Here is a 27161-nt window from a genome sequence, read left to right as displayed (position 1 = left end):
TCAGGCGTTGCGCTGGAGTTTAAGTATTTCAATGCTAAACTATTATTTTCCCTCGAGTCACCTACAGTTTTTCATACACTTCTATTTATACCACGGTCTATTTAAATATTTCTTCACCATTGAAAATATAAGATTAAATTATCAAATTAATCGTCTTTTTAATTTCTTTTCTCTTCGCTGCGTCCAGACAATATTTTCCAGTGTTCTGAATCATTTTTCCCGTTTTTTTTTTATTGTAAATACTGTAAAAAGACCAAATTATTCTTCTATTCTCCTCCTTCTTATGTCGTATCCATGGAAACAATATTTTCAGTGTTCAGAATGCTTTTTACTTGTTTTTTTCCGGTTCTAAACTTTTTTGTATTGTTTTTGTACTACAGTCTTTTAAAAGTTTGTAGTACTTTGTGTAGCAGTTAAGTCAAACCAACTTTTTATTCTTTTCTTTTTTTTTCATCTCTCTCCGGTGCGTCCGTGCAAACAGTATTTTCAACAGTCCCCCCTTCTCTGTGTGTTTACAAAGGGCGGCCATGACTGGGAACTAGCTGAGTGTTGAGTGAAGTGTTGTTTTTTTGTGTTGCGTGACGTTGTGGCCATTACGTATTTGCAATTCAATGATAGGATACGATTGTCTGTTTTCCTCTTTTTTTCGCTCTCTATTTTTTTTCCCTGGGGAGGATTGGTGTGTTTGTGGAGTCAGCAATGCATCCTGCTCGAAGGTTACTCTTGTTTTTGTGGCAAAGGGTGATTATCTCAGGTGCACATGGCCCCTGCTATTCTGAGGTAGCTGTTCTTGTTGTTGTTGCTGGTAGCGGTGGTGGTGGTGGTGGTGGTGGTTGTAGGGATGGTAACGGTGGTGACTTGTTGTTGTTGTTGTTGTTGTTGTTGTTGTTGTTGTTGTTGTTGTTGTTGTGGTTGTTGTTGTTTCTTCGTCGTCGTCGTCTTTGTTGTTGCAATATTAAGTATACAAGTATCAGCAGCAGTAGTGATCGTAATGAAGGGTAGTGGTAGTAGTAGTAGTAGTAGTAGTAGTAATAGTAGTAGTAGCACCACCACCACCACCACCACCACCACCACCACCAGGAGAAATATAAGAGAGCTTTGGGATCAAGGTTACTGTTGCTTTTAAACCACTCGCACGGTCACCCAATTGAATCCACGCTCTGAATCCATAAGCACGCTGCATGAGATGGACGGGGCGACGATGCTGGCGGCCAGTCTTTGCACTGAGGCTGAGGGGCAACACGTACACCAGTGACGAGGCTCTGCTGGGGGGCGTTGCTGTCCTGAGCTGTTTTTACGATCATGCCGCAGCCAAATCCGAAGGACAATGCAGTGGGAAAGTCTGAAAGCGACGCGGGAGGGGTGGAGGCTCTCTAGGTATGAGGGGTGGAGGTGTGTTAGGTGTGTTCGTCATGGGCGAGGCTTTGCTGGGGGAGAGCGAGGCGGGGAGCGAGGTAATCAGCGCTCCGCCGCCTCTCGCCTCCACCAAGTTCACTTCCTAATCAGTGGACGCTGGGCAGAGGAAGCGAGTCTCGGTCTATTATGATGAGATAAGCCAAGGTCTGTAAATATTTAGAAAGTAACGCGTTTGCTTCTCGGTACAAGAAAAAAAATCGGAACTGTTTACAATATATTTGGCTTTCATGGCTTCCTGATATTTTCCTGATATTTTCCTTCCATTTTCCTTGCATATTTTTTCTATACTTTACCTGCATGCCCGACTGTTTATCAATATTGGTAGTCAGTCAGGTGAGAAGGCAGGTAGGCAAGCAAGCAAGCAGTCAGGCAGACAGGCAGTCATGCAGTTAGTCAATCAGACAATCAGGTAGACAGTCACGTGGGCGGGCTTGCGGCTAGTTGGGCTGGTAGGTAGTCAGGGTGGCATGCAGTAAGTCAGGCAGACAAGAAACCAGATAGTCAGGTAGGCAGGGCAGTCTAACATTCATGCAGGCAGTCAGGTAGGGATGTCTTCCAGTGCACAATGAATATTCGCCTGAGACCTGAACAATACGTAGTTCCAAGGCTCATTAGTTATTCATACTGTTACGAGTCTGAGCATCACGAGGGGATCAGGCGACCTGCGAGGCGGCGCGAGGCGAGGCTGGGAAGCGACGTCAAGGAGGCGCATCAGTCGAGACAAAGCTTGAGGGTCTTGTTCCAAATGACGGCGGCGCGATCCCCACCTGCCAATTTCAAGCCGTGTCAAGGCTGCCCGATGAGCCTCGTCTGTCACGTGGAGACTCCATTGCCTCGCTTACAAGTGATGGAGGCTCCGTCTTGTGTGTGTGTGTGTGTGTGTGTGTGTGTGTGTTCCGTAGAGCCTTATTAAAGACTAGCTGTCCGTTCCTCCTGTTAGATTCTGGGAGGGAAGAGGTGGTGGTGGTGGTGGTGGTGGTCTCTGTCTCTTATAAAATGAGGAAAATCTGGCGTTGAGAAATGTCTTGCGTTGTTAAGTGGATGGCTACGTGTGTTTGTGTGTGTGTGTGTGATTGTGTGTGTGTGTGTGTGTGTGTGTGTGTGTGTGTGTGTGTGTGTGTGTGTGTGTGTGTGTCAGTTCTCTCAGAAACACTCCACCAGTTACTTAGATAGAACCATCTTGTTGTTGGAGAGAGACAGGAAGGAAAAGATTACAAAGATGAAAAGAAGGAGCTGTTTAAAGAACCGTCTTGTTAAAGAGAGACAGGACAGAAAAAATTTCGAAACACAGGAAGAGAGAGAGAGAGAGAGAGAGAGAGAGAGAGAGAGAGAGAGAGAGAGAGAGAGAGAGAGAGAGAGAGAGAGAGATAACTATATTCGAGCAACTGGAATCTCAGACCAAGCCAGATTGTATAGAAAATAAGCCATGTCCTCCTGTCCACTTTCCTTCTTGTACTAAACCGCAACCTTCCCTTGTCTTTGTTTTTCCAAGCGTTGTGGTTAATATCAGTCAGTCACACCATCTATTTGTCTATATATCTACCTATATTGGTTTAGATTGTAGTTATTCAAATATCTATCAATGATTCACTATTATCCATCAATGTGTCTATCCACCTATCTATTTTCAAGACGCTTCATAGTATTATTTGGACTTGCTTTTCAACTGTATTCTTTAGGAACTAGAACCCTCAGCGGGATTATTTATTTATTTATTTATTTATTTTTTTTTTGTTGCTGTTGGTCAGTGCCTTTACGTGAAAAACTCAACCTATTAACGTACCCATCTTTCCACGTTCCCCTCACATCAGCCAGTTCATGACGTCCGCCCCTCGTCCTCTCCCCTCCCAGCCTGCCCCTCAGTCTGCCTTTAACCTGCCCTCAGCCGACCCTTGTCCTGCTCCCTAGTTCTCCACGCCTACGTAGGTCGGGGCAGCAGAATCTATCGCTGGTCGACCCACTTGGCAGCTTGGCCCATGACAGCACCGACCTACCTGACACCTGTATGTCCGCCTTGCTATGCCTCGTGTGTCTTGACTTACGGTGATGCTGATGTGCTATACGAAGCCAAAAAGCCGGAGTGTCTCAAGTTTAAATGTGTTAGATGTGTACGATACTAGTTCTCTCGAGGCATGTGAGGCTGAAAGCTGTGAGGTCCGTCTTGTCAAACATCTCATGGTCTTGTCTCGTCTACTTTTTGGCAGGCTCTAGTGCAGGTTATTAGGGGCTTCAAGGGTGTTTGCTTGATTGTAGTGGTGGTTTAACGAGTGTTTTGTATCATTCTGTGGACAAAACAAGTAAGAGAGAGAGAGAGAGAGAGAGAGAGAGAGAGAGAGAGAGAGAGAGAGAGAGAGAGAGAGAGAGAGAGGTGGGGGGAGTAGGGGAGAGGTTGGTGTTTGGGGAGAGACAGAACACACACACACACACACACACACACACACACACACACACACACACACCTTAAGTAACAGAAAAATAAGAAAAAACTAATATTAAATGCATAAGCAAGGTGTAACATTCCAGGTGTTTGCGCATCCCAGGTGACGAATGGTGTGCCGTGCATGGAGAGGCTGCGGGGAAAGTGTAGACTGCAGACTGTAGAGGCAAGGTGCAGAGGACGGCAGGGCAAAAACTGGCGGGCGTTGGTGCTGAGGTGACCCGCGTGGGATGATTAAGACCCAGTAGGGAGTGACCTGAGACCTGACAGGGAGTAGGGCAAGGTCATGAATGGGTAGTCAGGGGTGTGGAGGAAGGAGAGAGGGAGGGCAGATAGAGAACGCTGCGGTAAGACGGGGGAGAAGGTTGAGAGAAACTGTCTTCTATATAGAGTTAAGTTCTTCTTCTAGAGTTAAGGGACTAGAAAGTAAAGGATCACATGATATTTAAGTGAAACAATGGCGGATGTAATGTGACGCCTGGCTGAGTCAGATGTCAGCGTCATGATCTGGGTAAGAATCTGACTTGAAGATTTCGATCACGTGGTGTGTATTGCGTCGTTGCTCCAGCTAAGTGTTTGGAATGCAAGCTGTTCTGTGTAATCCTGCAAGCCACGCCAAGCTTATTAGCGGGGCCGTGCGGCGCCCTCCTGACCCCATCGTCCGTCACAGTTGTCACATGTAGTGGTGGCGTGGGTAGCGTGTGTGTGCAGGAGTATCGGCCGCTCACCGTCTCCCTTGTCCTTAGCTGAACCATGCGCGCCATCTCTCTCTCTCTCTCTCTCTCTCTCTCTCTCTCTCTCTCTCTCTCTCTCTCTCTCTCTCTCTCTCTCTCTCTCTCTCTCTCTCTCTCTCTCTCTCTCTCTCTCTCTCTCTCTCTCTCTCTCTCTCTCTCTCTCTCTCTCTCTCTCTCTCTCTCTCTCTCTCTCTCTCTCTCTCTCTCTCTCTCTCTCTCTCTCTCTCTCTCTCTCTCTCTCTCTCTCTCTCTCTCTCTCTCTCTCTCTCTCTCTCTCTCTCTCTCTGCCTGCCTGCCTGCCCTGCCTGCCAGCCTGCCGTGCCCTGCATGCAGCACGCGGCCTCCACGCGGGGCGGCGGTGGCGGCCACGGGGTCAAGCTGCCGAAGGACACGCGGACTGAGGACGCCTCCTGATGCCAGCGGTTTTATCTCACCTCTGCTGACTCATCTCCTGCCAGGCGGCGGCGACTCGCTCGTCTTAGACGTGCCGCTCGTATTGTTCTGGCCGGGGGAGGTGTGGGGCAAGGGGGGGGATTGGGCAGGGGAAAGGGGGACTTGGCTCCATGATATTTTCAACACTTTTCTAAATGGGAGCAGGCGGCGGCGCTGTCACAGCCAACTCAGGGTGAAAATAACCTGTTGCTGTTTTTTTTTTTTTTTTTTTTTTTTTTTCGTTAATGACTCGGCGTTAGTTGAAACAAAATTTCAACAAACTGAGTGGATTGTTGTCTCGTCGCCTGTACGTTAATGCCCACATGTACGTGCACCGTTATCCGCGAGTGTTTATCCGTCACTGTTTCATTCACTGCGTTTGTTTTTATCATTTCCACTTGTCACCTTCGGTTATCTCAAGGAGCTCATGAGGTCAGACGCAACACAGGAATGTGCCGCCGCGCAACAAAAAGTGATGCCTGCAATTTTGTAGCGTTTTTGTGAGTTAATGGTGGCGGGATAACGCAGCGAGGAGACACTCGGCCCTTGTGCCGCCCGGCCTTGGTGTTTTTCTGAGAGTGGCAGACTTGCTTGCTGCGAGAAACCTCAACAAGAGTGGGGACATTTATTGTGTGGTTTCAGTGTATGGAAAGCCTTGCCGTGCGTGTGGGATAATTGTGGAGAGTCAGTGGCGGGCAAGAGCTGCCTTGCACCATGGCGCGCCGCCTCCACCGCTGGGCACAAGTTTCATAGAAAGTCTCTACTCGAAACTAATCTCCTGCGTAAGTTAACACTGGAATTCAGGCTTCTATTTGTTTTCTTTTGTCTTTGCACTACAATTTTCCTTTTTTTTTCCTATTTCTGCCTAAACACGTTTGTTTTTCCCTCCGGGCCCCCTCTCTGCCTCTCTCTGCTTTCATACCCTCCCCTCCCCCCATTACCTTGGCCAGTCAACAACGGTATCCCATTTTCCTCTTCTCCCCCTCTCCCAAAGCTGCCTCCGCCCCCGTCCTTATCTCCCGCCCAACACTTGCCGCCAACCGATGTGTGCTCTGGTGCTCCCGAAGCGCCGGGTTGCAGTTGGGTCCAGATCGTCGCTCAGACAGGACGCTTCTCAGGTAAGGGAGCCCAGGCCGCGGTTGAGGCTTTGACCTGCTGCAACCTGACATTACACTTACAGTTTAGTGAAGTCATTCCTCTTTTTATACTTGTCTGTGTCGCTGGCCGCTGGTTCTGCCCACGTTACCTAACCGAGCAGTGCGGAGCGGGCCACCTAGCTTACCCGCGTTGCTCAGTTCGTGAAGGGAAAAAAACAGTGACGTAAGAAGCTCCGCGGGTCATGCTGGGCTGATGCACCGCCGCTCACCCTGAATGCTGATTATGTGGCGGGAGTTTGCTAGACGCTGCAACACAAGCCGCTGCTCCCCGCACTTGCCAAATGCCTTCGTCACCTCCATTACGCCTCGTTTTTTCCCAATCGTCTTCGCTACAAGAGCCAGTCTTTGCCAGTCCTTGCGATAAGGAAACAAGACGTAAACTCCGCTTCCTCCTCTTGTTCCGTTAACATTCGCACGCTTCCTGACGTAACCGCGCCAGAATGAGGGAAAGAAGGCGTATGTTTTGAATAAGCATCCGGAAAGTTGCGTAAAAGAGCAGTGCCCCGCCGCCGCTCTCCGCCAGCCACGGCCCGCCCCGACCACCACCCCGTCAGGAGGTCACGAGGGAGCCAGTTTACGATCATTGTGAAGAGTTGCAGTCACCGTTGTTAGCGTTCACTGGTCTTGTCTTGGCATCGTCTACTATATTATGTTTGAGTGAGTCAGTCTCTCTCTCTCTCTCTCTCTCTCTCTCTCTCTCTCTCTCTCTCTCTCTCTCTCTCTCTCTCTCTCTCTCTCTCTCTCTCCATCCTTAATTTCTCTCTTCATTTTTTTGCTTTTTCTTTTCTTTCTTGTAACTTAATCTTTATTTTCTCTTCTGCTTTCATTTTATTTTTTTCTTTACCCTACATACTCTTTCTCAATTTTTTTCCTTGTCTGTCTGACCATCTTTCTGAATGCTTCTCTTTGTCTCATTTCCTGCTTGTTCCTTTGTTTATATCTTTATTTGTGTTTGTTTGTTTGTTTTTTTCTGTCTTGTTCGTCAATGTCTGCCTCACAACCTGTCTGTCTTTCTGTCTGTCTGTCTCCGCATATGTCTATCTCTGTCTATCTGCCTGTCTTTGCCGGTTTGTTTGTCTGTGTGTATATGTTTGTCTGGCTGTCTGTCTTTGTCTCTGTCTATCCGTATGTCTTTCTGCTTGCTTATCCGCTCTCTCTCTCTCTCTCTCTCTCTCTCTCTCTCTCTCTCTCTCTCTCTCTCTCTCTCTCTCTCTCTCTCTCTCTCTCTCTCTCTCTCTCTCTCTCTCTCTCTCTCTCTCTCTCTCTCTCTCTCTCTCTCGCCACACACTTGACCCTGAGATGGCGGCGTCCCATTGGCTGCCTGCAGGGGGAGTGGCGGGGCTTTGGGGGCGGGGCGGGGCGCACACACCCTCGCCCTCACCCAATCACGGTGCGAGGACACGGGGGAGCAACCTCGAGGCCGACCAACGCACACACACAAACACACACACACACACACACACACACACATGGGACTATGGATACGCTTATGTTTCTTACGCATGCATATTCGTGCTTGCGTGTTCATGCATACACACACACTTGCGCTCACAGACTCAGATCCGGACGCGGACACGCCCCAGCAGGCATGTCACCGCAAGGGGGGATGAGCAGCCGCGCCAGGGCGAGTACAAGAAGTGGAAGCGTGCGGCGGGACGAGTGTGTGGCCGTGGCGTGAGCGGCACGTGATCACCAACATGCAACACCAACTCCACTTTTTTTGTTCCTTCTCTTTTTACCCTCGCATCTCAATCCGCCCCGCCTCCAACAACTCCCCACGACTTCTATACTATATCCCCCCCCTTGGTTGCTATTTACATTTCTTCGTAGAGCCCCACGAGGATGCTCTAGGACCCTGTGCCGCTAACCGAGGTCCCCATGCTCCTCCTCCTTCTCCTCCTCCTCCCCGTCCTCCTTTCTTAGTTCCGTCGATGACGCAAGTTCCCAGCTATGTGATGTCACTGACTTAGCGACGGTCAGACCTGCGCGGAGTCCCAAGTTGTCGCCAGAACTTGTTACTGTCCACCTCTCATTCTCTTTTTGGTCATTTTTCCATCTCTGACGTGTTCCTTCCGCTCCGCGTCTTCCTTGTGACGTCACCGGAGAATAAGTGATAAGCGTTGCGTCACAGGCCGCCGCAAGCACCGGCGCGTGCTGCATGACACACTGATACAGAAACACTGATAGGATTCGTTATTTTTAGCTTCAATCACAAGAATCATGAGCTGGTATGACTTGTTAACTGGTCGACAGAGACAGAGAGAGAGAGAGAGAGAGAGAGAGAGAGAGAGACGTGAGAGAATGTGACCATCAACTCCACCACCTCCCCGCTGCCACCCTCGTGTTGCTCACGTGAAGACAACCTGCCTGCCTCCCAGCCTCCCTGACTTTGGCATTCTCGCAACTCCCTCCCTCTCCCCCCTCTCCCCCCTCACTCAACACTGCCACGCCTCCCACTCTCCTCTGCTTCCCCCTCACGTCGTTTTCTGCCTCTTAACATCCGTGCTTTCCTCATCATTACCGCCCTTCCTGCCTTCATCGTGACTCGCCCAGTTCTCTCTCTCTCTCTCTCTCTCTCTCTCTCTCTCTCTCTCTCTCTCTCTCTCTCTCTCTCTCTCTCTCTCTCTCTCTCTCTCTCTCTCTCTCTCTCTCTCTCTCTCTCTCTCTCTTCGTCTCCTGTTCGTGTTCGGTCAACTTGCTCCCATCTTTCTCTATCCCACCCCTCCTTCCTCCCTCTTCCCTCCTCCTCCTCCTCCTCCTCCTCCTCCTCCTCCTCCTCCTCCTCCTCCTCCTCCTCCTCCTCCTCCTCCTCCTCCCCCCTGTCCCCCCTCTTAACCAGCATTCCCCTTCTCTGCCAACTTGGCCCTTCCCCCCATTCCCTTCCCTTCCCTTCCCTGGTCTCGCTGCGAACGCACGCTCGCGCACACACACACACACACACACACACACACACACACACACACACACACACACACACACACACACACCACAAGGAAGCTGGAAAAAAGCCAGTAGGTCTACACGTGGCAGTCTCCCCTCCACCACAGTTTATTCACACCCATCCACCCACCCACCCACGCACACACACACACACACACACACACACACACACACACACACACACACACACACACACACACACACACACACGCAGGGTAAGGTTGAACAGTAGGCTTGCATTACAGGCATTACAATTGTAGGTTATGTTATAGAGAGAGAGAGAGAGAGAGAGAGAGAGAGAGAGAGAGAGAGAGAGAGAGAGAGAGAGAGAGAGAGAGAGAGAGAGAGACTTGAAAGGAAATTTGGGATGAAGATGAAAAGATGAAAGACTTGCATTAAGTTATTCACCGATATTATCAAACCATTAATTTAGGAGAATGTCACCTTTACTTTCAATAGTGTAGCTGTGCAATTGTGTGGTAGTATAGATGTTATATTGCGGTATTGTGGTGGTATGATGGTGTGGCTGGTACAGTGTGTGGTACAGTGTGGTGGAGTACGTTGTGTGGTAGTGTGCGGACTGTAGAGAGTTCCCAAAAAGCCTTAGCTTGTGGAGGATTGTTTGTCTTGCTATCAATTACAAGAAATAAATGTATGTTATCTTTGACAGACATAATATAGAGTTTGAGTTTAATAAAGTGTACAGTGTGGCCGTGGACAGTGTGGTTGTGTACAGTGTTTGGTACAGTGTGTTTTGTTGGAGTGGTACAGGTTCTGGTGGTACAGTGTGTGTTGTTGGAGTGGTGCAGGTTCTGGTGGATATCTAGTTTTCCTTTGAATGTGTCCTTCTTTTCCGCCTTCACCTTCCTAGAATTAATCTCCTCCTTCGTTCTCGTTCTGCCTCGTCTTTTTTGTAGTCTTCCCTTCTCCTCCTCACATTCTGCACGGATTTCCTCTCTCCTGTCATAATCCTCCTCTTTCTTCATCCTCCTCTTGTTCCTATTCCTACTGCCTCATTACTCATACTCGCAAAAACAAGAACAAAACAACACTTTGCTTTACCTGTGTGTTGAGTAAGCCTTGCCCACCAGTCACTTTCGTTTCAAGAATACTAATATTATTATTCTTTACTATCAGCTGTCGCATCATGGTACAGATTCCATTGTGCATTATTAGGATTTCTACGCAAGCAGCATTAGAGCAGATGTGTGTGATGTATTGCAACACACACACACACACACACACACACACACACACACACACACACACACACACACACACACACACATGGTTACCTTCAGCTTGTCCATTCATCAACCTTTCATCACTATGCTTGCCTCTGTCCCCCGTTTCTCCTCCTCCTCCTCCTCCTCCTCCTCTTCCTTAGTTTCTTCTTTCCCCTTTTCCCCTTCCCATCTCTTCACTTCCTTCTTTCGTAATGAAATGAAAAGAAAAACTGAGTTGAAGTAACCTAGCCTGACCACTTCCTGTTCCTCCACCACCACCACCACCACCATCCCTCTTTCTCGCTCTTGCTCAACCACCCATCCACCCACCCAGCGCTTCCTTCCATGCCCTCACTCCACGCACACTTCCTCCTCACTTCCATTCTACATCTGCAAGAGTCGCACGCCAAAACATCGATCTTCAAGTGTATTTTAAATTTTATGGTTATCAAAGAAGCTGCTACGTGTTGGAAGATACGAGAGAGAGAGAGAGAGAGAGAGAGAGAGAGAGAGAGAGAGAGAGAGAGAGAGAGAGAGAGAGAGAGAGAGAGAGAACTTTTTTTATCAATCTTCTTGCGCCATTCATTCTGAGGGACGATGTGTGTGTGTGTGTGTGTGTGTGTGTGTGTGTGTGTGTGTGTGTGTGTGTGTGTGTGTGTGTGTTGCTGGGAAAAGGGAGGTGCAGGAAGCGCTGGCGGTCAAGAAGGAAAGCTGTATTTGTATCGAGTTAATATTCTTGTCCCATTCGTATGTTTTAATAGAAGAAAAGATGTGAGGCATGCAAAACAACGACACTATGAAGTTATCTCGAACTCTCTTCCTCCTCCGAACTGCCTGGGTGTATTTAATGAGGCGTGTCAAGTCATTCGGTTCATCTTCCTGTGCTGAGAAAGCATCTGTTTCTCTCGCGTGTTGTTGATGAAGGAAATGTGCAGAGTAATGGTGTTAAATGGTCTTCTTTTTCATCTCTAAACTGGTTGTGTTAATTCTGTTTTATATTTTATTTGTGTTTGTTTGCCTGTTTGTTTCTAGTCTTGTTCGTCTGTGTTGGAATATAATGGTGTTAGATGCTCATTTTTCCCATCTGTGAGCTGGCATCGTGTACATCCTGTTTGTTTTGTTTATCTTCCTGTACTGAGAACGCCTCTCCTGTTAAAACCTCACCTCCAGTATCGGTAACTTAGCTGACATGATTAACATTATGTACCGTCTTTTTACGTCATGCTGTCCCCTTCGTCCTCCTCGCAGCAGTCCCCGATCTTGCCCTTCCTCGTAGTTTTTATTCGGTGTCGTCTTGCTCACCCTTTGATGCCTGACCAGTGTGTTCCTCCTGCCACTCACTGTAACGGGGGTAGCGGAGTCCTCGCCTGACTCCTCCCCGCTTGTCACTCTGCACCCAGCAGTGACGTACGGGAGGAGAAGAGCAGGAAACGTAGCAGTCCCCGTGTTTAGCAGGGAGCAGCAGGGAACAACAAGGAGTGAGGGCAATGGAGTAGGAAAATGAGAGGAAGAGTCTGTGAAGGATGGTCATGAGGAAGGGAATAATGCTTCCTGGAGCCCCGTCATTGAAGGGATGGGTGGAGACGCCGCCGAGACTACTACTACTACTACTACTACTACTACTACTACTACTACTACTACTACTACTACTACTACTACTACTACTACTATTACTACTACTACTGCTACTGCTACTACATAATTTCATCTGTTGTTATTCCCCATACCTAAGTTCCTATCAGATTCTCTCTCTCTCTCTCTCTCTCTCTCTCTCTCTCTCTCTCTCTCTCTCTCTCTCTCTCTCTCTCTCTCTCTCTCTCTCTCTCTCTCTCTCTCTCTCTCGTTGTACCCAGTCTGCTGAGCTTATTTTTTTTATATAATATATAATATTGAATTACAACCATGCTATTTCCTCCTCCTCCTCCTCCTCCTTTTCCTCCTCTGCCTCCTCCATTCCGCTCCTCTATTTGCGACTACTACTACTACTACTACTACTGTAACAACAACTACTGCTACTGCTATACTACTACTACTACTACTACTACTACTACTACTACTACTAAATATAGTAAACAAACAAAAAATGGTACATTTGTCTCCCTTTCTTTTCTTCCTTCATCTTCCTCCTTCCCCTTTACCTCCTCCATTCTCCTCCCTTCCTCCTTCGCCTCTCCCATCCCCTCTCGCTCCCATCGTCTTTCCTTTCCCCCTCCCTTCCTCCTTCCCCTCTCCCTTCGCCTCGCCTCTCCTTCCTCCTCTCTTCATCCTTCCCCTCTCACTTCGCCTCGCCTTCCTCCTCCCTTTCTTCCTCATAAGGAAACTTGAGTTGCGTTACCTCAGCTTGGAGGGAAGGAGGGAGGGAGGGAGGGAAGGGGAGAAGGTATGGAATGGGGTGAGGCAAGGAAGAAAGGAAGGTAGAATGGGAAGAGAGAGAGGGAGGGAGAGTAACCTTGGGTGAGGTGAGGGGTTGAGGGAGACCAGTCTCTCTCTCTCTCTCTCTCTCTCTCTCTCTCTCTCTCTCTCTCTCTCTCTCTCTCTCTCTCTCTCTCTCTCTCTCTCTCTCTCTCTTGCTGCAATAATGTGAGGAAGAAAAATCATCGTTATGAGAGAGAGAGAGAGAGAGAGAGAGAGAGAGAGAGAGAGAGAGAGAGAGAGAGAGAGAGAGAGAGAGAGAGAGAGAGAGAGAGACACAGACACAGACAGACAGACAGAAGTAAACACTTAACTTGTCCTTCCCCTTAAAAATAGCTTTCATAAATAAAAAAAAAAAACGAAAGGGAGGGAAAAAACAAAGTAAGAAGGAAAGAAAACAAAGAAAGGTATCTTAGAGGAAAAAAAATAAATGAAAGAAAACGGAAAAAAAAAGAAAACGAAATAGACAACCATGCCTTTAAGTACTGAATGCAGTCATCGCTGAGAGAGAGAGAGAGAGAGAAGGAGAGAGAGAGAGAGAGAGAGAGAGAGAGAGAGAGACGGGGGGGGGAGCAGGGAGAGAGGCCTCGAATTGTGCACAGTTCAGCCTGCTCATCACTATGCAAGGCGCGGCCTCCCAGGAGCGTCCCGTGGGCTGCATAGTTAACAGCGGTCAGTTAGGCAGCCTTCATCACCACCACCACCACCACCACCACCACCACTACTCCCCCTTAACATTACCGGTAGCTTTAATTCACTGTGATAATGAGTAAGAGAAAATCATTACTTGAGGAAGCGTGTGAGCTGCACTGGGACGCGCTAAGGAGGAGCAGGCGCACAGACGCTTGAAGATTCGTTGACACTAATGAGTGTGTGCCACGTTATGTCGTCATCTGATGCGAAGTAGGGTAGTGGGGTAGTACAAGTAAAGGCTTCTCACCTACAATCGTTTTTTCTACGTGTGTTAATGTTTTGTGTCTATTATTATTATTATTATTATTATTATTATTATTATTATTATTATTATTATTATTATTATTATTACCACTACTACTACCATTATTACCACTACCACTGTTACTACCACCACCACCACCACCACCACTACTACTACTACTACTACTACTACTACTACTACTACTACTACTACTACTACTTCTACTAGAGTGAAACTTTCATTATCCCTTCTGTTCTGTGAATGCTCTCATAACACCTCGGTGCTTTTGTAATAATCACTGAAAAATAATTGTAAAGAATCATATGACAAGCAGTGTCTTTTTATCTATTTGTTTATTTGTTTTGCTCATTTATTATTTATCATAGGTATTCTTCTAAATCCTGTGACAAGACGTCCATGTTTTTTTTTTTTCCGGTTGTAATGTAAATATTCATATTGCAAGGGACAGTGCCTTTATTTATCTATATATTTATCTATTATTTCATTTATTTATTTATTTTAGTACGAGTCTCTTAAATCTCGTAATAAAACTATTCTTTTTGTTTATTTTTTCTTGTCATGGAAGGGCGTGCAAAGCCATCACGCTCGGTAATGATGCTCAAACAACAAGGGTCTTATTATCATCATCACTCAAGCGGTTAAATGTATTGGTGGCGTCTCGAGGTGACAGGTTTATTATTTTTTTTTTCTAATATTTAAATTATGGAATGCAGTGTCCTTAATGATGAAGCAGAAGTAACAAGGGCGTTCTATTACTAGCAATCGTGTCTTCATGGTGACAAGTCTTCCATTTTCTCCTGATGGTATAGAACAGATTGCAAAGGCCACAGTTGTGATATCACGCCCAAATGACATGCGCCTTGCCATGTTAAGGAGTCAGCCATTGAATATTTTAGTAATGTTATTATCAGTGACAGAAAAGTTCAATTTTTGGTGGTGTCGTGGTGGTGGTGGTGGAGGTGGTGGTGGTGGCGGCGACGGCAGAGTTGTTGTTAAATAAGAAATGCAAAGTTTCTAATTAAAAAGGTCAAACAACAAACTACCATTACCATCTGGCAAGGATCAAATACATTGGTGATGTCTTGGTGATGTCTTTATGACCTTTAGTAGACGAGTTCAATAAATTAGTTGTGTCACGGTGGTGTGGTGGTGGTGGTGGTGGTGGTGGTGGTGGCTGCGGCGGCGGAGGTGGTGGCGGCGTCATAATTAGACAAGGAAATGCAAGGCCTCCAATCATCAGGCTCAAACAACAAGCATTTTACTGTTATCAGGAGCCAGTGAGTTGGAGAATTGCAAGTTTTCCTTTTTTCTCGTGGTTAAACAAGGAATGCAAAGAAATCCACACTGCAAAGTCCTTAATTATGAAGCTCAAGTAACAAGTTTCTTTTTATTCTTTTCATTATTATCAGTCAATCTACTATCATTACCAGTTAAAGGGTCTTGTGGTGGTGGTGGTGGTGTGGTGGTGGTGGTTGGTGGAGGTGTAACTAAATGAAAGGCAAAGTCCTTAATTATAAAGCTCAAACAACGTATCTTAATATTATTATCAGTCGAGGCAAATGTTTTGTTGATCTCTTTACTATCATTACCAGTCAAGGGGTCTCGGGGTCTCGTGGTGGTGGTGGTGGTGGTAGTGGTGGCGGCGGCGGCGGCGGCGCGTCGGCGTTGTCTTTAAATAAAGAAATGCAAAGTCCCTAATTATGAAGCTCAAATACTGTTACCATTATAAGTTATCAAGGATATGTATTGTTGATCTCTTTACTATCATTACCAGTCAAGGGATCAATATTTCTGGGGGCTCGTGGTGGTGGTGGTGGCTGCGATAATGTCAGGAGAGGGCTTGACACGGGAGGGCGGACGGGCAACGGGGCACCAGCAACAGCAGCAGCAGCAGCAGCAACAGTGAACCAGCTCAGGGGAATCACCGAGGAGACTGAAGATGTGAGGGCGGACACGGGACGCAGCGGGGAACTAGATTTGGTGTTATTTTGAGGATCTAGAAGTCAAGTTTCCTGTTCTTTCTCCTCCTCCTGGTTGCTCTCTTTCTCCTCCTCCTCGACATTCGCTATTCCCGCGTCTCCCCGGATACGTTTGTAAGAGAAAAAGAAAGTTTGTTCAGTAATTCTCTCTCTCTCTCTCTCTCTCTCTCTCTCTCTCTCTCTCTCTCTCTCTCTCTCTCTCTCTCTCTCTCTGCACAAGAAGGAAATAGCTTTATTGCAGAGAAAGAGACAGACACACAGTTAGACAGACAATTATTACACTTTTAGTCAACTTTCTTCTTTTCATTAGCATTATATAGTGGTGTAGACTATTACTTACAAACTCGTAAGGAGCAGCACGTTTACTGTTGTTTGTTCTTCTGTTGTGTTTCCTTGTCATCACTTCCTTGTGCCCCACCTTCCCCCTCTCCCTTCGTGTCTCCTTCCCACATTCTCTCCCACCCTCTTCCTCACGTGCTTCCCTCCCTCACGTGCCTCTCTCTCTCTCTCTCTCTCTCCCTCTCGCTCCAACACGTGACCCTCCTTCTCCTCATCTTTGCCCTACATTTATTCCTCATTCCATTCTTTCTCATTGCTATTATTATTATTATTATTACTTTTTTTTTTTACATTTTCTCTCTCCTTATTCTTCCTCTTCTTCCTCTTCCTTCTCCTCTTCCTTTTCCGTCGTGTAATTTTCTTTCTTCCTGTACGAAATCCTTACCTCAACCTTGGCCCTTCCTCCCCCCCTTCTTCCTCCCCTCTCCCTCTCTCTCTCTCCTTCCCCTTATAGTCATGACGCACACAAACTGGTTTCTTGTTTTTTTTTTTCTTTTCGTTTTTTTTTCTTTTATCTTCCCATTGGCTCAGTGGACTGCTACTTCTTTATCTTATTCGTATCCGTTGTGTCATTCTGATTTTTCTCCCTTATTTTATCATTTTATTTCATGCTATTCTATTTCTCTCACTATGTTAGTACAGTCGCCCCCCCCCCCCCATTGACAGCGCCGTAAAGACCAACACAGCTGCTGTTGTTTGTTTGTTCTTCTTTTGTATTCCTTTGCGTCCTTCACCACGCTTGGTAGGAGCCGTAGAGGGAAAGGAAGGGATCAGAGAGAGAGAGAGAGAGAGAGAGGAAGGAAGGACTGAGAGGATTCTTTCGTGACCGAGGCCTTTATTTCTTGGGCAGGAGACTTCGCAGGTTGAGAGAAGACGGTTTTTGGACGCAGCTTTTAGAGTGTGCGCCTCACGTTGCTTTGTTACTGACGAGGCCTCAGAGATACAGGGAGTGCCACGTGTGGGCCTGGTGGTTTCTTGCAGCTGCCCTTATTTTCTCTTGTTTTTGCGTTCTAATGTTAGTATGCAATGCTTCTGCCGCCTTCGACTGTTCATCCACAACTCGAGAAAGTAAGGATTTAGTTCTCACATAGAGTGGTGGATGGATGGAATAGGCTCAGGAATCAGATTGTTAGTGCCGAGTCATTAGGGAGCTTTAAAAGACGATTAGACAGATTTATGGACGGGGATGACAATGAAAATGGCAGGCAGGTTTTATACTGGGACTGCCACGTGTAGGCCTGACTGCTTTTTTGCAGCTTTCCTTGTGTTGTTGTGTTCTTATGCTCTTACGTTCTTGAGAGGCAGTCGTGCAGTTCTTGGCTTTTTAACCCTCTGATACTTACTCTATTTAGCCACCAAGTGATCTCCTCTGCAGCCCCGCCTCGCCTCCTGATTCTTGATTCTATCCCCCGCTCCACAGCCGCCTTGTAACGGATGTTTATTTTATTTTTTCTACTGCACCTCCTTTCCAGCCTCCTTAACAATGCAGGAGTGATGCTGCCTGCTTGCACAACAGCCCTTGACTGCCCTACTTTGGCACAGAGTACACATCATCCCAGGGTACACAGCCCTCGGCAAACCCTCTGCCTGCATTACACTGTCAGACTCCGCCTTCTGACATTATGACATTTTTTTTTTTTTTTTTTTCCACGCGAGATGTCCCACGCGTTTTCGCGCAAGGACACTTCTCGGTAGCGTCATCCCATCCCCCCGGTGCCCCCGCTCCAGATCTTCCGTATCGCACCAACAAGACTGACTGTGGCCCTGAGAGTTCCCGCCGCTGTACTGTTGTCAGCCACCATCAGTATTCAAAGGCAGACCTGCAGAAATTTGTTACCAAAGCTCACTTTTCTCTTCTTTAAAATTTTTACTGTGACGCATCCCAGCACGAGGCTGCACGATAGTTTTTGCTTGAAGACGACTCGAAGTGTGAAAGCTGGCGTCACAGCTCCACGGGATGTGACGGCCTACTTCTTACACATCTTATTGTTATTTGTTTATTTTCTACCGCATAAGTGTTTATCACTGCAGGTTCCCTTTGCTTCATACCCACCACAGACGTGAGGTACACAATCTGTTGTGACTCCTCGGCTGGTCGCACTGCACTGAAAAAACAAAGCTATGGCCACGCGATCATTTTCCAGCTGGACTCCTGCACACGTCTCGGGTCTTGTTTGTCGTCACGTGTTGCCCACAACGCCACTCACGCTGACTGACAACAAGTATTGGAGATGGCATTGATCATTGCAAAGATGGGACAACACGCCCAGGGGTGCGCGTTCCCGTGCAGTGAAACAACGCACACCTGTATTAGAATAGTCCTATTTGGCGGGCCACCACTGGTGTAGCCAGCAGAGGCTGAACGAGGCGAGGTGTGGCGAAACGAGCATTCAGGAAACCTAACCACTCAGGCATCCCAGCCACACAGACAGGCAGTGACAATCAAATAGTACTCATGACTGTAACACTGTTCTCATTTCTTCCCATACTTGTCCCATCAGTCCTTCCGCACCACACACTCACACCCCATCATCCCCCAACTAGACACATCAGTCCTTCCCAACACCCTTACCTTATCCTCAACCTGCCCCATCAGTTCCTACCCACTCACATCCATATCCTTCACATAAGAGCATAAGGTAATAACGGAAGCTATAAGAAGCCATCAGGCCTACACGTGGTAGTCCCTGTATGACACTTGTCGCATGAGTCTCTACCCACCCACACCCCTTACCAAACCCCCTCTACCCACGCCGCATCCACATTTAGGATCCAGCGTCCCTCGCCGGTTGGCAGGGCAACAGTACACCGCCGGTGATAAATAGGCAGTTGTTGACAATTAACAGGCGGCAGGTGACGTTAAACGGAGCCACGACTCGCGTGTTAAGACAAGACGCTCAGAGTCACGTCAGCCGCAACCTCCGGTTGATCACACCTCTGGTTGGCTCCTTTGCGGCGATAGGGCCTTATTGGGGGAGAGCCTGAGTCCCTAGGAGAGTTCCTGTATATCTAGGAGTGCCTGGATGTCTGGAAGAGTGCCTGGTTGTCTAGGAAAGTATCTGAGTGCCTATATGCCTTGGGGAGTGCCTTGGTGCCAGCAAAGTACTTGGGTGCGTGCGCGGCGCCTGCCAGTGGAGTGCCTCTCTTTGGGTTGCACGAGGCGGTACTTGCGATCCAAACAAAATCCTTAGGGTCAGTAATTAAGATAAGACAAAAAAATAACGGGTTCAAAATTGATGTTTAAATTCTGAAAACAGATGGAAAGAAACTTTTTCAAATAGAATGGTAGATGAATGGAATAATAGGCTCCGTAAACAGATAGTTCATGCCGAGTCAGTAAGGAATTTAAAAGATTAGACAAATTCATGGATGGGATGACAAGTGGAAATAAACAGGATCTGCCACGTGTAGGCCTGACGGCTTCTTACACCAACATTTGTGTACTAGTTATGTTCCTATCTTGCGGTGTGGCAGGGAATACGAAGTGTCTGTTACCGGGAGAGACAGACGTCCCTCTTCTTAGGATATTAGATAGGTACACCCTCCCCTTATGGCCAAGGTTACTGTGACCTTTTCCATTATGTACAGGACCAATTATATGATGGTATTGACAATTACCTGCAGGCTGAGCTGTTGCTGCGCCGCGCCACTTGACTCACCCGCTCACTCACTTCGCCTCATGACACACATCACTCACTCTTCACTCATCAGTCTCGCCTCATGATGCACCAAAACTGATCAGATTCCGTCCACTTTGCATTGTCTGCCTGTGCTTCCACTTGTTCTTGTGGATTTTGTATTATCTTGTGCTATTTTGGACTTCGGACTTGTTCTTGTGTGTTTTTTTTTTTTTTTTTTGTATTATCTTGCTGTATCTTGAACCTGTTTTCTTTATCACACACGTTCTCTTATCCCCATTTTTTTTCGTCATTTGTTTATTCGTTCTTCCTTTTTGCTCATAATTTTTTTTTTTTTTCCAGTTCACATGTATTTTTATCCTTATAATTATTTTCTTAATCACTTCTTATCCTCTCTCCCTTTTTTCTTCCTCTCTTTCTCTTCTTTTGTTACGTTCTTTTTGTTTCGAATGGCCATTTTCTCTTATGTTCTTTTTTTTTCGGGAGACAAGTAGCGGACCAGTTTTTCTGGATCTTTTTTTTCATAATCTTGAATTTTCCTCTCTTATGCAAGAAAATCAATCCTCTTTCCTCACTTTTCTTATTTTATAGATGGTATACATTCACTTATTTTTGTCTTTTTTTTTCTTTCATTCTTCTTTTTCGTAAACATATTATTCTCATTTCTCTCATTATTATTATACATACTCTCATTTTTATTCTTCCCGTTTTCTTCTTATATATCATTCTTCACATTCGATAACATTTTTATTCATTCTTCTTTCTCTCCTTTTCCTCACATAAACTTATTCCTCTTATTGGTAAATATGTTTTCACTTTTTTTTCTCTCTCTCTTCCTTTTTCCCTCGCGTTGGGTAAAGAAGTGGAGAGGAAGGAAGAGATCAAAGGGTCAAAGAGAGAGGAGGAAGAAGTGGGCGGTGAGAGGAGGGGAGGAGAAGGGGAAGGAGGGAAAGTGGTTCGAGTCGGAGAGGGAGGGGGGAAGGGAGGGAGGAAGGGGGGAGATGGTACCACCCACTCATCGCTGCAGTGAAAGAAAATGGGTGGAAGAAAACGTTTGCTTCTCTCTCTCTCTCTCTCTCTCTCTCTCTCTCTCTCTCTCTCTCTCTCTCTCTCTCTCTCTCTCTCTCTCTCTCTCTCTCTCTCTCTCTCTCTCTAGTCATTGCATGCATTACATTCTAATCTTAGTAATCTTGATATGAGTTATTAGAATAAATCATTATGTTAAGTGTATTGGTGTGCTGTATGATAACAAGCCAGTCATTAGTATTACAGGGCGCGCCTGACGACACCTGCCACGGAGCCGAGCCAAGCCTGCCCAGCACAAGCCTGCCTTCAGCCCACACTCCGTGCCGCGCCGGATGGAACCAGCTCATGGAGATGAAGCGATAAGTGAAGACCGGGAAAGTCTCGAAAGGAGGGACTGGAGAGTGATATAAAAAGAAGAGAAAGGAAGGACTCTTAAAGAACGTTATAATAATTGGCATGATAGTTTAATCTTGCGACGTCACGGACACGCGGAGTCACTGAAGGTATTGTAATACTAGACTGCTCATAATATTCCACTTAGTTCAGTAAAACGATCACAGTCCATTGACGTTCTTATTACGACGCTTAAAACGGTCGATCTGTCAATCATTCAAAATTCAAATACCACAGAATATCCTGAGATTATAATACTGTACTGTTCATAATATACAACTGGAGTACGTACGGTTAAACAATCATAATTCATAGACCTTCTTATTACGATGCTTAAAACAGTCAGTCAGTAAATCAGTTAAGCACCACAGAATACCTTGAGTTTGAGGAACGCGTGCGGCTCCGAGCGAGGGAGTGCGGGGACAAGCATGGGCCGCAAGAGTCGTGCAGGGAAAGTTGAGCGTCGCCAGCGGTGACTCTGATAGACCACGAGTGCTGCCGCGAGGAGAAGTCGCTATCTGTATCTGGGAAACTGGAGAGAGTAATGATAACAGTGTAGAGGCGCAATGATTGTCCTCGTGACACACTGAGCCGATTATCAAAGAATAAGGAGAGCAGGTGAAGAGCCGCAAAAAGGAGGAGGAGAAGGAAGAAAGAAGGAGAAAGAGGTGGAGGTGCTGCAGGTGACGGGAAGAGATCAGACATGACAGGTGAAAGTAAGGGAATCCTGTGTGTGTGTGTGTGTGTGTGTGTGTGTGTGTGTGTGTGTGTGCGCGCCTTTACTCAGCCCACTGCGCCTGAGATGTGGCGGCGAGTGTGAATGGCGGTGAGCGGTGGTGATGCGCACTATACTGGTGGTGGTGGCAGTGGTGGTGGTAGTGGCGTGTGAATGTGTGAGTGTTTGGATGAGTGTAAAGTTACTGGCGGTAGGATTATTACGTAAGGAGGAGTTAGGGCAAGGCTGAGCAGGGCAAGACAGAGCAGCATCCTGGGGCTAGAAGAGAGACTGACAGACTGACAAGTCGCTCAGCTAACCGTGCGAGCCAAGGACGACTGAGTGCAGGCGAAGGAACAATTATTATTATAAAGTTTGATGCTCAAAGTAACAACAACAATATCCCTCCTGATCTCCCCCTCCTCCCCCATCCCTGCTCCTAACACCCCCTCGTACTTGTCCCCAGTGCCCCTTATTTCCCCCCCCGTGCCCCCCCCCGTGCCCCCTCCCCGCAGCCCTGGATGGGTAGCAGGGGGCAGGGGGGGAGAACAACAACAAATCGACGCAAAAGTGAGAAAAAATATGTAGGTCAGTATGATGTTGGTGCATGATCGAGTGTTGAAGGTGTGTGTGTGTATGTGTGTGTGTGTGTGTGTGTGTGTGTGTGTCCCTGTATGTGTAGGGGGTGTAAGGGGGTGTAGGATGCAACGTGTGGGGGCTGAGGTCACCGTGGGAGGCGGGGCCGCGGTGTTCAAGGGGCGTGGTTACGGCGGTGTCGGATATATAAGCGAGGCAGTGCCGACAGGGCGGTAGTAGTACATTTGGCCACAGTCTAGCTGCACACGACTCCTACAGCTCGACACGTGCTGCCCGCACCTGCCCTCCCTGCACGTCACACACGCTCTCAGTACCACTCCGGGAGCCATGCGCGCGGCCTTCGTCGTAACGTTGGTGTTGGCGGTGGTGTTGTCCTGCCAGGCCGACACGCCAGGCTTCGAGATCACCACCACCACCACGCTTGCTCCCGAAGCACCGGGGTCCTCCTCGCTGGCAGAATGGCACTCGTCCACACTTTGGATTATCATTCTGGGTTTCGTCCTGGCCTTCATCCTCTCCTTCGGAGTAGGAGCCAACGATGTGGCCAACGTCTTCGGCACGAGTGTGGGCGCCAAGGTGCTCACGCTGCGGCAGGCTTGTTGCATCGCTACCGTGGCAGAAATCCTCGGCGCCGTCCTCATCGGTGAGTCTGAGTGTCTTGCTGAGTTCCTTGTTTCTCCCTCGTCCAGGTCCCCGTCAGGAGCTCCTGCTGTTCCTGCTGTCCTCGCCGCCCCTGCCCCGCCCACACCTTCCTGTGACATACACCCAACTCTTCCCAACTCTTAGTCATCCCACTCACTCACACTTAACTTCATTCCAGTCTCCCTCATCTCCCAGCTCCGCCGCAGCCCATCTCGCACACACAACCAAACACTCCGCCACTTGACTCCACCAGTTTCCTCCATTACAAGACTCTGTGATTCATACCTTTCCGTCACTCGCTCCCTTACTCACCCACACCCAGTGACTCTCTCCGAAGTTCGTTAAGCCAATCATCTCCCTCATGTCCCTCACCACACTCTCCTCCGTGCCCCCTCCCCCCGTCTCCATGGAGCCCTGGTCTCAGGAGCTCCTGCCCTTTGCCATCGCTGGCTTCATTGTGTCCTTCATCCTCGCCTTCGGGGTTGGGGCCAATGACGTGGCTAACTCCTTCGGGACCTCTGTGGGCTCAGGAGTCCTCACGCTCCGCAACGCCTGCATCCTGGCCACGATTTTCGAGGTCTTGGGTGCAGTGCTCATAGGTAAGTGCTGATCTTGATTCTCTATACACAGGAAGTTTTGTATTTATACACTGTACGTAGTCAGACTTCGAGGAAAACTTTTGTGTTCTTGACCTCTACAATGAACGTTATTTTCAATATTCGCTTTTCTTTTCTATTTTATCTCGAATCCCGAAAACTTATTAAGCATTTGATAATTCCACGTAACCCCTTCATTATCGAAATTCAACGTTTGTCTTTTTTTTTTTTTTTCCTTTTTAGCATTACTGACTGCAGCAGAGGATTTGGGAGGAATCAGATCAGAGAAGAATAGAGAGCTTGACATTTAACGGAATAGATGTTGAGGATTTAAGTGACAGTTGCAAGTTAGGTGAGAGAAGGATGGAGGGGGACGGCGGTTGCTATGAGGTGTGTGTGTGTGACAGGGAGGGGAGGTGGGAGGGAGTGAGTGGCATGCTGGGAGCTGAGGTGAGTTGAGGTGAGGTGAGGGGTAGGCAGGGTAGGGGAGGAAGGCGGGCGGGTGGGTTTGGTCTGCCTGCTAACACACACAATTACCTCTGATGAACCTAATCTCAACAGTTGACCAGTACTAAGCAGGCAGTCAGTCACGTCGCACCCTGTACCTTGCCGACAGGTGTGTGTAAGTCGCCATTCCACCAGTAAGCTGTCCCTAACACCCCCCAGACTCCCTTTATCAGGCCTTATCCCACTTATCCTTATCTGCAGGGTATCTCCTTCAATCACTGGCTGGGTAGATTTCCGGTAGAACTTAGGACCCGAGAGAGAGAGAGAGAGAGAGAGAGAGGAGAGAGAGAGAGAGAGAGAGAGAGAGAGAGAGAGAGAGAGAGAGATTAATCTTGGTCCCCTCGTTCTCTGATAAAGCCGTCACACAAAGATATGGTTGCAATCATGAAGGAAGGAAGGAAGAGAGAGAGAGAGAGAGAGAGGAGAGAGAGAGAGAGAGAGAGGAGAGAGAGAGAGAGAGAGAGAGAGAGTGGATAGAGGAGGATGACGAGCATGGGAAAGGAGAAGTGAGAGAGGAGGAGATATAAAAGAATCCAGATGAGGGGAGGAGGGATGGAGGTGAGGAGTGTTGATGAGAGGACAGGAGAGGGACAAGGAGGAGAGAGAGAGAGAGAGAGAGAGAGAGAGTGAGAGAGAGAGAGAGAGGCCAGCCAGACCCAGTTGGCAGTGTTCCCAAACGTACAAAAATGACCATGACTGAATTAAGAACTAAAACAGGTACACTGAGGCACAACTTGAGAAAGGAGCACATTGAAAACATACATTTCCCTTCCTTTCTCCCTGCCTTCACTCCTCTATCGGGCTTGTGCTCAGAGAAGAGAGAGAGAAATAAGCGACGGAGCAGGAGAGCAAGGAAAAATGTAGTAGCTAGACAGGTGTAGAAAGACAGGTGTAAGGTAGTATGTGTCTTGGCAGGTGTGGATAGGTAAATTTGGCAGTTCTCAAATAATAGACTTAGGTGACGGGAATAGATCGAGTTAATCAGGTTGTTGCTGCAAAGTGAATAGGGAGGTTTGAAAGGATACTACACAAATTTACGTTACAGATGATTGCTAGATGAAAAGTTGTCAGTTTTGTACATTGTCAGTAGGAAAATTTAAGAGAAATATTGGCAGATTAATATTGACTTGTAGCTTCGCTTATACAGTTATTGAGGCATTGATAATCAGTGACCATATATATATATATATATATATATATATATATATATATATATATATATATATATATATATATATATATATATATATATATATATATATATATATATATATATATAACTATTTCACTTATTTGTAGAGTTACTGGCTTTTCACAACCTCATTTTCACTATTGGTGCACCGGTATTGCTGTTTAGAAGCCAGGACGGTACAGGGGAGGGGCGCACCGTGTGAAGTGAGGTGGTGAGGCGGTGCACTGTATGGGACAGCGGGCAGGTGCAGCGAGAGGCCAAAGGAAGCAGCCTGTTAGAGGGTGTTCGTTCATATTGCTGTTTACTTTTCCACTAGTGTCAGTCTGTCAAGTGCGCCGCACTGCTTCCCACGGCCTTGACGCGCCCTACCTTTCTGACCTCTAGCCCACCTCACCGACTCACTCGCTGCGCCACTGACTCACTCCCAAGAACGATTCCTCATTGATAACTTCACTGTATATATCTCTCGCTATCTTCTGACGGACGTATGTGATAATGAAAGGCCCCTGTTCTTATTATCTTTCTTACTGCTGTTTTCGCGAGGTGAGAGAGTCAAGACGCGTTCTCTCCGTTGTTTGTGTGTTTCCTGGTCGCTTGTGTGCCGCATGTTGCATCACTGACCTCGATTCCTTCCCTGTAGGTGCTCCTCTTCCTCCCTCGCTGTTTTTCTTACTTCCCTTTGCTCTCTCTCTCTCTCTCTCTCTCTCTCTCTCTCTCTCTCTCTCTCTCTCTCTTCTCTCTCTCTCTCTCTCTCTCTCTCTCTCTCTCTCTCTCTCTCTCTTTTGCGCCATATTGCCTCTGTTGCGGGGGCCAAAAATTCCAGTATCTCTCTCTCTCTCTCTCTCTCTCTCTCTCTCTCTCTCTCTCCTCTCTCCTCTCTCTCTCTCTCCTCTCTCTCCTCTCACTCTCTCTCTCTCTCTCTCTCTCTCTCTCCTCTCTCTTTCTCTCTCTCTCTCTGGTGCCGTTCCAACTGCAAAAAAATAAATAAAAACCCGGCATATTTACATCACCGGTCCGTCACCAAATGACAGAGTTGATGAGGATAAGTTGAGCAGAAGAACGTGGCCAGAGAGGAATGTGGTTCTCTATCCCTTATCGCTCCGAGTCTACGATGCCCTAGTAGTTGAGGTGAGGCAGCCAGAGGGGCCCGGCGGCTTGTCACAGGTACACTACTACTCTAGTCTTGTCTGCCTCACTACAGTATACTATAGCCAGGCGACCTTTACCAGGCTATGTTAGTGAGACCGGCCCGAGAGAGAGTCGAGTTTTGAGAGGACTGAGGGAACGGACCAACACCTCCCGCCGGTACACAAAAAGGACTTTTTCTCTTTTTTTTTTTTTTTTACTCTCCTAGTTGTCGTGGTACAGATGTTGAAGGCCATGGACGTAGGATAGAGAGAGAGAGAGAGAGAGAGAGAGAGAGAGAGAGAGAGAGAGAGAGAGAGAGAGAGAGAGAGAGAGAGAGAGAGAGAGAGAGAAGGGTATAGTACTCAGAATTATGTAAGGCAATTTATTTGTTCTGTGAAGCATTAATGAACCAAGAGAGAGAGAGAGAGAGAGAGAGAGAGAGAGAGAGACTGGGGGGATTATATTATGTAAGTTTTTTTTCAGTGATATATTCTTAGAGAGAGAGAGAGAGAGAGAGAGAGAGAGAGAGAGAGAGAGAGAGAGAGAGAGAGAGAGAGAGAGGAAAAACTTTGGGTACATTTTACAAGTGAACGACCACTCAGTAAAAGACTTATTTGTGTCCTCCTCCTCCTCCTCCTCCTGCCAGCTAGCCAGCCACGTGTAGAGGGAGCAGAGGATGGAAAAAAATCCACCTTTG

General features: G+C 47.3%; 1 protein-coding gene across 8 annotated transcripts in view; it reads left to right on the top strand.

The window, feature by feature from the left end:
- The window catches only part of LOC135101188 (sodium-dependent phosphate transporter 1-B-like), a 165928-nt gene that overhangs the window by 126319 nt on the left and 12448 nt on the right, over positions 1-27161 (top strand). For 5 of the 8 annotated variants that reach the window (XM_064004796.1, XM_064004797.1, XM_064004795.1 and 2 more), the window contains one exon: positions 23089-23640. In XM_064004796.1, the coding sequence (XP_063860866.1) occupies positions 23403-23640 (238 nt within the window). In that variant the 5' untranslated portion in view covers positions 23089-23402. Of the gene's footprint in view, positions 1-5997; positions 6138-22607; positions 23043-23088; positions 23641-27161 lie in introns of those variants that run through there. The other 3 variants (XM_064004799.1, XM_064004793.1, XM_064004794.1) reach the window with 3 other exon arrangements.

The sequence above is a fragment of the Scylla paramamosain genome, chromosome 6 (genome assembly GCF_035594125.1).
Source record: "Scylla paramamosain isolate STU-SP2022 chromosome 6, ASM3559412v1, whole genome shotgun sequence".
NCBI classification, from domain to species: Eukaryota; Metazoa; Arthropoda; class Malacostraca; order Decapoda; family Portunidae; genus Scylla; species Scylla paramamosain.
Note: the sequence above shows the minus strand (reverse complement) of the source record. Positions and strands in the feature narration are given on the sequence as shown.